This window comes from Montipora foliosa, chromosome 6 (genome assembly GCF_036669935.1).
Source record: "Montipora foliosa isolate CH-2021 chromosome 6, ASM3666993v2, whole genome shotgun sequence".
Classification (NCBI taxonomy): domain Eukaryota; kingdom Metazoa; phylum Cnidaria; class Anthozoa; order Scleractinia; family Acroporidae; genus Montipora; species Montipora foliosa.
In genome coordinates, this window is record NC_090874.1 from 5,295,520 (window position 1) to 5,308,019 (window position 12,500).

Genomic DNA, 12,500 nt, shown 5'->3' on the forward strand with positions numbered 1-12,500 from the left:
TTTCATCCGCTCTCACCTGTCTTTCCGACGCCATCTTTTCCGAGGACTGCTGCTCTGACAATCTTACTTCCTTCTTCTTCAATATCATTGTTGGATCCTGATCTTGCCGAAACTTGGCGCGGTCGTCGTTGAAACACTCTGCCAACATTGTCTTGAGGAAAAGACTAATAAATAAGGGAGGAAAACCTTTAAAACATATACTTTACAGGGGGATTCTCGCTGGCATATTGGAGAATCTAATCTTTCTCATAGTTTTGTTTTCCCCTTTTCCGTTGTATTTTTTCCTTTCGAGATAGTTGGTTTTTTTCAGCACATTTCCAGGTTTCAAGCCCCATACACAAACAAGATCCTCAGCGGTCTTGGCGAAGTTATCTCGAAGAGTTACCAGACATGAAAACCGTTCAGTAAGATTTTATTGTCTATGAAGTTTACTTCTCTTGAGGCCTTGGTGACTTTCAAGCATTTAAATGTAACCCTCAATATTTATGTCGCATCAATCTTGCATTGGTTAAACCTCTTGAGGTTAGATGTCTTGATCGGAGACAACTTTTCCTGACTTATTAAGCCATTATCAACACAAACACACCGGGGACACATTTCTGACAGGAGCTTGGTGTATAATTAATGGAAGCACTTAAATTGTTTAAACTGGAAACCTTTCGCTTTTAAAACAATTCGCTGAGCTCTGAAAACAGTTCAAAGTTGATAAAACAATTTCGTAGCTCTGCAAGTAAGCATTCTATATGGCTTCAAGAATGGCAGAAAAAGTCGCTTATTTATAGGGAAGCTTACTATGTCATTACAGGGTCAGTGGACGTAACCTTTTGGGGGTAGTGACTCGATTTTATTCGCACGCAGAGCTGTTAATAGCACAGCTGTTTTCCTCGCATTTTCCAGCCTTATGATTCAGACTGCTTTTATTCCATGCTCCGCATTCAGTGTAGCGGCGAATTTCTATAGTCGGAAAACGAGCAGTTTCTTGCAGACAATGAGGTCTGACTTTGATTCAGTGTTAAATTTAATCCTTTCGAGACAGCTCTTTGGTGTAATTAGGAAAATAGCGTGCTTCATCCTGTTGGGTCGTTGCCGAACACTTCCTTCCTTCGAAATTGAAGCTGGTAATGGTAAAAAATAAACCGCAGAAATCATACACCGATATATTACAACTCTTTCAATGATCTCAAAATTCCTAAAATTTCGATTCAGTAAAGGCCGATTATAAATTTCTTTGGTAAAGTTAATGGGTTGGGTAATTACAAATGAATTTAAGATCCGCAAAATTTAAATTGTTCCTAACGTATTCGTGAAAGTAACTTACCATTCGCCTGTTAAACGCTTCAAACTTTTCCATCGCGTCACGTGATGCTATTGAAACAGCTCAAAACACAGAAAACACAAGCAATCTTCCTTTTTTTCCTAATCCGGAATTTTCTGGACTGACTCAAAGATCGTGGTATTTCGATGCAACGAACCAAATACGTTCAAATTCAAGACAAACCATATATAAAACTGTCACGGAAACGTCTTTGCTTTTTTTGTTGTGCCTGAAATCGTCAATGACAACTATATTTTTGTTGGAGAACTGCCGGACATTCACTACCTATCGCAAATAACCCTAAGCTTGAAGCTTGAACATGCTTAACTGACAAGCAGTGGTGTTCAGTGCCCAGGTTTATCTTATTTTATACAGCACGATGTGTGCTCTTGATTGTTATTGATACTTGGGGCAGAAGGTCAAATCGGCCCTTTTTTTAGCTTGACATTCTAATGGAAAGAAATCAAACTGTATTGGAGCCTATATCCGGCCCTTTAAAAAATTATTTACAAAGCAAACAGCGGAAAGTTCCCGGTTCTTGCAATTGCCGATGGTTCCTGTGAAAGATTAATTTCAGTGTGGTAAGAAGTAATCTAACGCAATAGCTCGGGAGTTTTTAGTTCGTAGAATGATACACTTCCTTTCCTGAATCCTTCAAATTTCCAAGAGCTATCTTTGAGATGATTTTGGTTACTGGCTAGTTAAAATTGTTATTTTAGTTTCATCGGAGACCGCTACAGACTTGAAATTGACTGCTTTCAACACTAGTACTGTTCTTTCATGTTGCGCCTCTCTTGTGCTTGTAGTCGGTGAAATTAAAGATTACAACATTGTTGACCCCTGACCACTCCTCATTCGCTAATTCCAATTCACTGGATTAAAGACCAGCAGACAAAAAGATTATTACTAACAATGCCAAGGTAATCCTTCGTTACAAATGTCAGGACAATAAGAAGATGCACGTCGTTTTTTTGCAGGATTTTTTGTGGCATCTTTTTTCCCTTTACATCATATATTTTCACAGGCATTGCTTTCCCTTAAAAAAACCAAAAAAACGTAAAAAAATCTTGCACAAAGTCGAAACGGTTTTTTTCTCCAGACGAAAGGAAGATATTTGACTGTTTGACACTGATAAAGTTGCGGTCATATAAACAAATCGACCTCATTTAATCAAGAAAATATAGGAGATTATCGGATGGCCAGGTGAAAATGTCCTCATAGCTTGGTCATACATAATAACGGCTACTTCGACGAAAAGAGTCACTTCGAACTATAACTTTGAGCAATCATAAATCTCTTTATGATTTTCAACGCTACTGGGAAAACTACCATTTAAATGAATTGATACCAAAGGTCTTATAAAGCTTAGATAAAAACTGAACGATCCAGCGGAATGCATGTTCATCGGATCGGCCCACGTTGTCGTTAAAACCCTACCACGTGTATGACGGATTACTGGAGAGAAAAAATGTCGAGTAAAATAATTGCACCTGCAAAAGGAAAGACTGCAAACCTCGGGCAGATAACAAATGCTGCATTCAACTATTGATTAAGCTTTTAACGACGGAAAAAAAAATCAAAGAATTCAGTGTTGTCTGAAACCAATCATTTGATTTTGAATATCAGATCACATATAAGCTAATAACAGAGGAAGTCAACCCAACCATAAGGCATTCTTATCGCAATGGAATCGTATCAAACGTCCACACCGTGACAAGCAAAAAAAAATCAATCTAAAATTAGTATTTTTAGTAAAAAACTGGAACTATTCATCGGCATCTAGCATATTGATGGTGTGTGTGATCTCGGAAACTCATAGCTCTCAAAAGCAAGTGATGTATTTTCGAAAGTATAGAGTACTTTAGTCTGGTTCATTTTGTCATTTCTTGAAACTCGCTCTCTTAAACAATTTCCTTTGACAAATCTAAAAGAGAGATCCGTCAATAGATAGGCTGTTTAATAAACATCGATCTGGAGATGTTCAATTTGTTGTTTTGATAAATAGAATTACCTTTAATGGACTTTTTAAAATTCATATCTCAGCTATCTGTTCTTTAAAGTTAAAGGAGGTTATCAAGATATCTTTGGAAATATTTTTCAAGGAGAAATCACGAAAGTAAATTGGATCAATTCTCGTGGCTTTTCCGAAAATAAATTTTCGTTTACTTCGGCTTTGCACGACAGCGATTGTTGCTCGAGCAAAGCCAATGAAAGATAAATCCTCCCTCGCCTTTTACCACACTTTTGGTCCTGCTACTGGCATTTGTCTGCGTTACAATTGACTCCTTTGAATGTGTGTCTACCGTGATTGGCTAACTTGCTTTCACTCTTAGTTTTTCTTAATGTGGAATATTAATATTACAGATTAAAAGAAGTCAACGTAAATTGCTTAGAACAAACAAAGACCAAGGCGAGGAATCATGGTTACGCTGCTTATAACCAAAGTATTCTGTATTCATGCTAAAGTGCTCAAAATAAGCAACAAATAATTATAATTAAGTTATTTATCTGACTCACCATTTGTCGAGGAAACTTGTAGCTATTCTGTTCTAGTGTATTTCTTAAAATGAGATAAAGCGGTTTTTAACAGTGTAAAGAAGTACATCGTTGAGGCGATGACGAAAATGTCACGAGATGAATGATGTGATCGTATTCTTTTTCCTTCCGTGCCAGCGAAAGGAAATTTAAGCAGAGACGGTGGCTACGGCAACGCAAAGCCAGAAAACACGAATACATACATCTTATTCGATGGCTTAACATATAATACGCGCTGATATTTTGCGAGTTGCGTCATATTCCAAGCCCCGCAGGGGCGAGGAATGATACAAGCAATGAACAAAATGTCCGCGAATATTTATTTTACAACCATCGAATAAGAGAATTATTATTTCACTTCCAAAAAGGTGTTATTTTGCTTTAATTTTATTTGGTAAGAGTGTTAAAAAAAAAGTATCATCTGTCCTTTAGAGCGCGTGTGAACGGTGTAAACAGCACAAAAGGCCAGCCAAATGTCCTTTATTTGATGGGATAAACGAAATGACGAGTTAAAAGCGACGACAAGCTTAATTCTCAGGCTTTGCATCGTGTTGAAAACAACTACTTTCATTGAAAAACTTCCGGTCAAACCGGGACATTACAGTCTCTTATTATATGACTAGCTCCGTGAGCGGGCAAGATGAACCAAATCGCACGCTGTGATTGGCTACCCGAACGGGCAAGATGGAGCTATCTTTCTCACTTGGTCCCGCAAGATCAAAGATTAATTTTTTGGTGTTTTATCCCATATAATAAATCCTTTATTGACCAAGCTTGTTCGGTCAAGATGGCTGGATATTGGCCTCGTTCGTTTTTTGCGTGTTTATGGACCTCGACTTCGTCTCGGTCCATAAACACGCAAACTTGGCCAATATCCAGCCATCTTGACCGAAAAGCTTGGTCAATAACCCATATTTATTTTGCGCATTCTCTTGACCAAATATGGTAAAATGGCGTAATAGGTGACTACTGTAATAACATTGGTTAAACAAGGAAAACTTGATAATCATACTGCATGTACGGGACGCATTTCTGTGTATTTCTGTGCCGAATTCCACAAAAAAAAAACCCTGAAATCACAAATTTTACGTTTGAAGACAACGGGAGCATACAGGAATGAAACATTTCTTTCTTTCTTTACTTTAAAATCTTTCGTACCCAACCAGGAATAATCGCGAAACACGTGTTCTAGCGTTACTGAGTTATATTTAGGAGTAACGTTTTCGTTGACGCTTCCGTTGTTCTTGCTTGAACTCTTGATAAAGAGACAAAGAGGAAGGCGTGTTTCAAAAAGCACCCATTGGGGCACAACGACATGGCATTTTGTGGTAGAGCCCCAAAGGGGACGTCTCTTTAAATTTCTGTGATCGTTCGGCTTGTATTTCATTTAATTTAAAATATCCACAAAATATACTGAAATATCGCTAAGCGGTTCCCTCTACGTGACCCTTATTTTCTCCTGGTGCTTAAGCTTAGAGTTAATTACTTTTTGTCCAAACAGACCCATTTAATCACGCGAGTTATAAGCGAATTTAGAGTGAGTTTTGATAGAAAATAGGAGAGCGTGCGAGGATGTAGACTTTTCGTTGAAGAGTTGCTCTCGCTACCAACTATGGGTAGCCACTAGACTGTTTAACCCTGCGTGACTGAAATGGGCATGACCGCTGACAGCCCACTATTGCGAGCGTTCGAAAAAGAGGGACGCCAATCACACTGTGCAACCACTCGTTTTGGCCAATCAGCGCGCACTCAAAGTGAAGTCCCTGGAAAGGAAAGCACTCTCTCGTGACTAGGGGGCTAAAGGGCTTGGTAGACAAAAAATCTGAAGAATTACAGATTTCCTTTCCCATGTCTTAAAAGAAACGTCAAAAATAAACCATTCCAGGTCTTATATTTCCAGTGACTCCACTCACGAGAAAACTTTCCACTCGTATAATTTACTAAGCAAGAGCGATGTCATGAGAAGGCGAGTTTCCTCCAAACAAACTAGGCCTGGCCTGCTCCTGTTTACTGCCTAATCTAATTAAAAGTTCTTCTACTCAAAGTGTAGCTGTCCTATCTCTTGCATCAAGGATTTGTTGATATGATGGACTTGGAACGGGAGAATGCGACTTGCTTCTCAGTCCATTTTTAACTCGCCTCATGAGGGGCGATTTTGAGCCGCTGTTCTCCTTGGAGTGTTTATGGTTCGTAATCACTCTCAATGAACCTCTGAGCACGTCCTGGGTCCCGTCATAGCCCTCAGAGCTCGAAATGATGTAAAATTCGCAACCCAACTCCATAGCTAGTAATCTCCCCTCGTATTCTGTAACATCTTGTTGATATTTTAGGTCCTTCTTAGTAGCTATTAAAAAAATAGATGTCTTGGACACATTCCGTGTTTCCACGAGATATTTTACGATAAGGACAGCTTCTTTGAAGGAAGAGCGATCCGTGTTGGAGTAGAGAACGTAATAAACATCTGCTACATCTCCTCTTGAACAAGCGTCGATTTTCTCCACAGAATTCTGAAAGTGGAAAAGACAGTATTGAGTCCCGTTCTTTCCTTAACGCCATCTCCTAAATTTGCTCCACGTATCGTTCCTCTTCTTGTGCTAAGTTTTAAGGAAAAAAGAGATCCGCCCCTGCTCTTCTTTTGCTATTTTATTGTGGGATTTTTGCTCTTGCTCACAATCCCCGCGATTTCTTCCGGACTCCTTCCGCGGAGTGACTTCATGACCCGTGCTAAATGTCAGGATCCCCTATGCCCCCTATATTCAGTACAAATTTATGGTTGTGGTCAGATATCTATGTTGCAGCTGCTTCGTTAGGAAGTGAACGACAGGACTTCAGGTTCTTATGCAACCGCTTTCAGCATTCTAATGCGCCGATCAACTCGAAACTTCAGCACCCCCCCCCCCCCCCCCTCGGGCAAAGCCCGGGCATTTGAACTTTTGAAGATTGTATCATTCAAATTCCTGCCCCCTCGGGCCAAAATGGTGTTCAAATGCCCGAGCCTATCGTCTGATTTGTCTGTCATACCCTACTAAAGAACAAACGTCGTCGGATACTGCCGTCTTTAATAAAGACCTTTTTTGTAAGCCGCTAACAAATGCTACATCTCTTCCTTTGAACTCTTCCATCTCGTCCAAACACGTGTTTTATAGCTGTTAGCGACTTTGGCGCCCGAAAAAAAAAATCATTTGAAACCTGGCACTTCCGGTTCAATTTCCCCTTCCCCACGCAGGCAAAGGTCAAATTCCCCACTCCCCGGGCACAGAAGATAGTAAAATGACCGGGGTTTGCCCGGGGGCGGGGGGGATGTTGAAGTTTCGATTTGATCGGCGCATAAGTATTGTACGTTCGCTGAAAATCTTATGCCGGCTCTGACTGCTCTTAATGAATATTAAGTAAAAAACGAAATAAATAAGAAAATAAAATACATAAATATAAACATACATAAAAGATGAAACTAATAATTGGCACTTACTTGACCTGCCGTGTCCAAGATTTCTAAGAGAATGTTCTGACCGTCAACTTCAACGCGGTGACGATACGTTTCCTCTGAGAAAAAGCGGATTGATGAAACAGTATGAGCACTAAACAAGAAGAACAGCTGCAAACTTATAACAACAAAAGAAACAAATTTGATCTTTTTTGCATGCAGTTAAGCGTCGTGAAAACCAAGATCAATCATTCGAAGCAATTATAAGAAAATTTCTTAAAAGCGGCGGGAAAAAGATTGCAAAGTTGCCCTTTCATCTCATTGGTTGAAACTTGAAACAGCACTGTATATGTTGCGTGTAGAATGACTGGTGCGCATGCCTTTTGCACGTCTTTAGAACTGCTTACCTAATGAACTGTCGTATTCCCCGATGAAACGCTTCGTCAGAAGTCTGACAGTGAACGCTGCAAACGATAATAAAATGCCGCAAAGACAAATGAAAAAAAGATATACAATGATGTTGACACTGAAGAGATCTAACTTGTTGGGATGCGGGAGTTCGCGCGTACGTGAAGGCTTGTCTCACCCTGCGGGAATAAACGTACGTGACGTGGATTCACCTCATGCGTTCCATGCTCCTCTCCTAGAAATGTTTCTTCGCGTACCCCAATTGTATTCTTATATTATTTAACAGCATCGCCATAGTTTGGGCTCTAGTGTTTAAAGAAAAGAGGGAACTGGAAATATGTTTCTTTTTTATCAGTCAATGTCTCGGAGAAAAAAGTAATAATTATTTTATAACATGGTCAGTTGATTGATGTATTGATAAAATGAAGCCTTTTTGGAATACTGAGTTTTTTGGTTAGTGGAATGTTGGCATGGATGTTTATTCACCTGTGTGTGACTGATTCCTGTTTAAAGGAAGCACCAAGCGCGCTTCAGTGTAGGAGGACGTGAAAATATTCCGTGTGACAATTGGTGCAGAAGTGCAAATCAATTAATAGCTTTTCAGTCAACGATTCTGGTAACGCCGATGTCTGCAATGCATCGGCACGTATTCCGTACAGTGTTACAATCGAATTTCTGTTCATCGGTTAGGGATATTTTTAAATGTCAAGTCTTTCAGGTATAGCAGGAAGAGTTACGGAGCCGCCATAAATTTAACCCTGAGCTATAAGAAAATTCCTTTTTCTCCGGTGCATACTCTATCCTGCGTGATATTTTCAAGACCAAGGACGAAGTCATTCACAGTTTGCGTGAAAAGTTCATTTCTTTATTCTAAAAACAGAGTTGTTTTTTGAGGAAGGAAATCTCTTATCTCGCTCAATTATTTTTAGGTCCATAACTATTTTTATTATCCAAAGTAGAAACCTTAGCCGGCGACAGCCAAAAACGCAAACATTTTGGAACATTTTGTCCAAAAACGTGACAAATAACTCAGTATTGACTGAACGCAACTCAACGGGATTTAGTGACCTCTTAGATGAAAATTAGAATCCTTTGTTTACAATAAAATATTAATTCCTTGGTAAACAAGGAAGGGAGAAATGGAATGTTTTTGTTTAACATACCTGATTTTCCCACTCCGTCCTTTCCTAAGACAACTGATCGGATGCTCTTCATGTTAGCGCTGCTGTTTACAGATAAGGTTCGAGGTTTGGTTGGTATTTCATAGTTTGCTGGCAAAGTCAAACAATCCATTGACCTCTCCTGAAAATGAAAGATAAGCTTAAGTTTTAGATTGAAGCCTTTAAGGTTAAGGGTTAGCGAAGAAAACTGTTTTAGATGATGATCCCTCAGTCGGCGGAGTGACCAGATATGTTACAGCAATTATAATAAGAAACTCACCATATTTCTATCTCATTTCTTACTTATCAAACCAATCCAGGGAGAAATTCAGATAAATAAAGCTCTCTCTTATGAAAATTTAAATAAAAATAAAACATTCACTATTAAACGTGAGCAAAAACGTCTGGTTTTAAAACTTTAGTGACTACAATTAGCCGAGAATTTTCTCTCTTTTACGTACTTAAATGAAAGGTGACAACGTAATTGTTAATCTGCGTTTGAAGCTCTGACTTTAATAGCTAATGAATGCGCCTTTTATTTCGTTCTTAAATGAAAAGTCAATAAACATTTGTTCAAGCACGTCATCAAAGTTATAGCTAAAGCCCAGCGGAAACTAACACCGACGAGAAACTGAGATTGATTGCTGACTGATAAATAGAATGTACCGGAAGCATTAATTTCTTCGGTCTATGTTTTTCGAAGCCAAATACCTTTGGAGAAAAAAATCCCGAACTAAGTATTCATGTTGATTACCTAATTGTAAATGCCATGTAATTGAGAGATAATTAAGGAGGGTTGTCTTGTTCCCCTTCTGCTGCAGTTGACATTTCTGGTGATTTTATCCTCAATGCATCAAGAAGTTTAGTAAAACTCGCCTTTTCTAAACCGATTTGGGACGAAATGACACCCATTACAAAATTGCCATTGTTGAAAATTTCACATAGCTCGGCACAATTTATTCCTATTCAGTTAAAAACTAAAAAATATATATTAAACCTCTGTATTCCTAAATGGAAATAAGCCTGACCAAAATAAAGTGTACGGCGGAAAGAGAGAGAAACGTAGACCTGTACATTTCTTTAAACCAATTCAAGTACACACTTGTAGACAAAGAAGTATCTTACCATTTTCACCTGTATGTTTTGTGAATCGTTCCTCTTGCAAGTTAGAGTTGATTTCGAAGACCAATTTTTTTTTACTCCGTTCAGTTTGAACTCAAGGCGTGAATGAATTACAACACTTGTTTTCTCCGCATTCAAATAACTCGGCAAAATTGACGTCATGAATTTTGGGTGATGATAAACCAATATTTGACCCAATTCTCGCGTGAAATTGACCGGAAGCGGAACTTAATTTAGGCGAAGTTCTTTTCATAATTGAAGTTGAAATTTATAGGTTTGAAAAAAAAAAAACGTTTTTATACTGTCTCTTAATCGCGTTAACAAAGTTTTCGCGTTCTCAGCGGATATCGATCTCTCAATAAAGTTTTGCGAGCTCAGCTCGCAAAATTTGGCCACGAAGACTAGAATTAGGATGACGTAAGAACACCATGACGTGTTATTAAATTAATTAAATTAGTTTTCCTTTTGCAAACAATTGAACGCACAGCTCTGTTAACGCCTTGGTTTTGTTTACCCAAACCCTAGTGCTTTTGATTTTGTAATTCCTTAATGTATCTTTGTACAGTTCAGTTCACCTATCTCCTTTCTAACAGTTCCGAAATAAAACAGAAGTATTGTTCGCTGTCTTATAACGTGATTTTTGCCTCAGAGAAAGGAAAAGCACACAAAAACTCAGCAGTCATTTTTCAGAAGCTACAAAGACATGCTGCCTCGATTGCTTTTATGTTAAAAATATAAAGCATCCAAGATATTTGGCTGTATTTGTAAGCTACTTGTTTATTGTTGACTTTGTATCCCTTTTTGGCTCTTCGATTGTAGAGATAAAATTCCATTTTAAGACCGGTTGTGCGACAACTATCCGTACAGCACGTTTCCTTTATCAGATTTTGATGTATTTTCAGTCATAATTTTTAATGAACTGATGGTCGGAATAGCTGTCAAGATAATGAATAGCTCAGAAGTTATTTTTTCCGCAGTTTCGCAGCGCCAATAGCAAAAAAAATCTGTCTATGCATTTCAAACAAAGTGTTTCACTGACTGTCTTTTGACCTGTTCCAACGTTTCTTACCGGAGTTGAATGTAAAAGACGCTTGTAAAGAACACTAGGGTACATGCTTATAATAAAGTTCTCAAATTTCATTTAGAACCAACTACATACCCCAGTATGAGTCACTTCCTTCGACAAAGAATTAGTGTCTTGAAGATTTTAGGCAAGCAACGACTCCCTCAATTATGTACTCAAATTCTAAGATATTCGAAAGCCTCCTTCGTTGTCGTCTATCATTGGGGTCCATTGGAAAAGCGACCCGTTCACAGGCTTCTCTCATTCTCATGTCGTAAGCGGAGAAACCATTAGGAAGAAAATTCTTCGCGTAAAATGTTAGGCTAGTGGACCCAAAACAATTTTGACAGACAAAAACTAGCATCAATTTATTTTTTACAATATCAAAAATGAAAAATGTCTATTTCCCGGGTCAAATGAATAGAAATAAAATTCAAACACTAAAATGTATGCAGTTTTATTTAAACTGGCGTAATTTTTCGTCAATACCTTTTCTCGTACACTCATTGGCTTCGATTAACAAATGACACTGCGGAAAATTGTGACAATCACGTCAGCAACTTGCACAGATTAAAAATTCAGTTGAAGAATCGAAAGGCGTTCAAAAACCCTCGAAGTGATCAAAAATGTTCATGTCTTAGAGAAAATCGAGCAATTTTGAGGTAGGAACATTCTCACGTCTCAAAATGGTCTTAGCGTTTCAACATCTCCCATAAGGTTGAACGGCAAAACTAAAATCACAGGTTAAAATCCGGAAAATCCTCCATCATTGATACTTTCAGCTTCGCTTAAATTACAATATTATGTGTCTGTACTCTTCTTGATGATAAAAGTTAGCCAATCAGCACACGAGAAATTGCTCAGTTATTGTAAAATTACCTATTGACGGGCTAAATATCAGGTCAAAAATTGTATGTCATTTACCACCGGGTAGGTCAGTGGAAAAACTGTACCAAGGAGTGGTACTACAGAGGGGCACAGGTTTTCAAAATGGTACCGACGTCCTAGGCTGGTTTCTTAAACTCAACAAATTGCTTGCAGAAAACTCATAGAATCGAGGGCTGTACTTGTGGCAAGATTGACCCCGAGCAATTTCTAGCGAGCTGTTTCGGGTTGTTCAAAAGCCGATTAACCCTGATCCCAGATTAAAAATTAACCAAGGAGTTTATTTCTCTACTCTCAAACATTGTTCAACGCTGATATTCAGCAAAACTTTACATTAGAAGAAGTTAACCTTGAAAGAGAAAAATAACCAAAAGGAACTATCACCAAAAAGTTGAAAGCATGAAACAAAAGTTTACCAGTAATACTGGATTGAGTTGATCGCTTTCGAACAACCGAGCCCAGATCCTGAATCGAAAATAGAGGCGGAAAAGCAAATGAGAGATAGAGGTTTCATCGGAGCATTTTTATTAACGAAACAATAAAGAGAAAGCATCTTTAAAGTTTACAGAAAATAATGCTTTGTAAGAA

At 38.4% G+C, this 12,500-nt stretch overlaps 2 protein-coding genes across 5 annotated transcripts in view; both read right to left on the reverse strand.

Moving 5' to 3' along the window:
- The window catches only part of LOC138006439 (ras-related and estrogen-regulated growth inhibitor-like), a 9,907-nt gene extending 5,926 nt beyond the window's left edge, over positions 1-3,981 (reverse strand). Inside the window, exons 1-2 of one of the 2 annotated variants that reach the window (XM_068852770.1) lie at positions 3,833-3,981; positions 17-164 (exon numbers count right to left, since the gene is read on the reverse strand). In XM_068852770.1, coding sequence (XP_068708871.1) covers positions 17-164; positions 3,833-3,835 — 151 coding nt within the window. In that variant the 5' untranslated portion in view covers positions 3,836-3,981. Of the gene's footprint in view, positions 1-16; positions 165-1,318; positions 1,664-3,832 lie in introns of those variants that run through there. The other variant, XM_068852769.1, reaches the window with a different exon arrangement.
- A 324-nt stretch (positions 3,982-4,305) lies between these two features.
- Positions 4,306-12,500, reverse strand: part of LOC138006438 (ras-related and estrogen-regulated growth inhibitor-like) — an 11,558-nt gene continuing 3,363 nt past the window's right edge. The window contains exons 1-5 of one of the 3 annotated variants that reach the window (XM_068852767.1): positions 9,968-10,080; positions 8,846-8,984; positions 7,682-7,738; positions 7,320-7,393; positions 4,306-6,357 (exon numbers count right to left, since the gene is read on the reverse strand). In XM_068852767.1, the coding sequence (XP_068708868.1) occupies positions 5,890-6,357; positions 7,320-7,393; positions 7,682-7,738; positions 8,846-8,984; positions 9,968-9,970 (741 nt within the window). In that variant the 5' untranslated portion in view covers positions 9,971-10,080 and the 3' untranslated portion in view covers positions 4,306-5,889. Of the gene's footprint in view, positions 6,358-7,319; positions 7,394-7,681; positions 7,739-8,845; positions 8,985-9,122; positions 9,321-9,967; positions 10,081-12,500 lie in introns of those variants that run through there. The other 2 variants (XM_068852768.1, XM_068852766.1) reach the window with 2 other exon arrangements.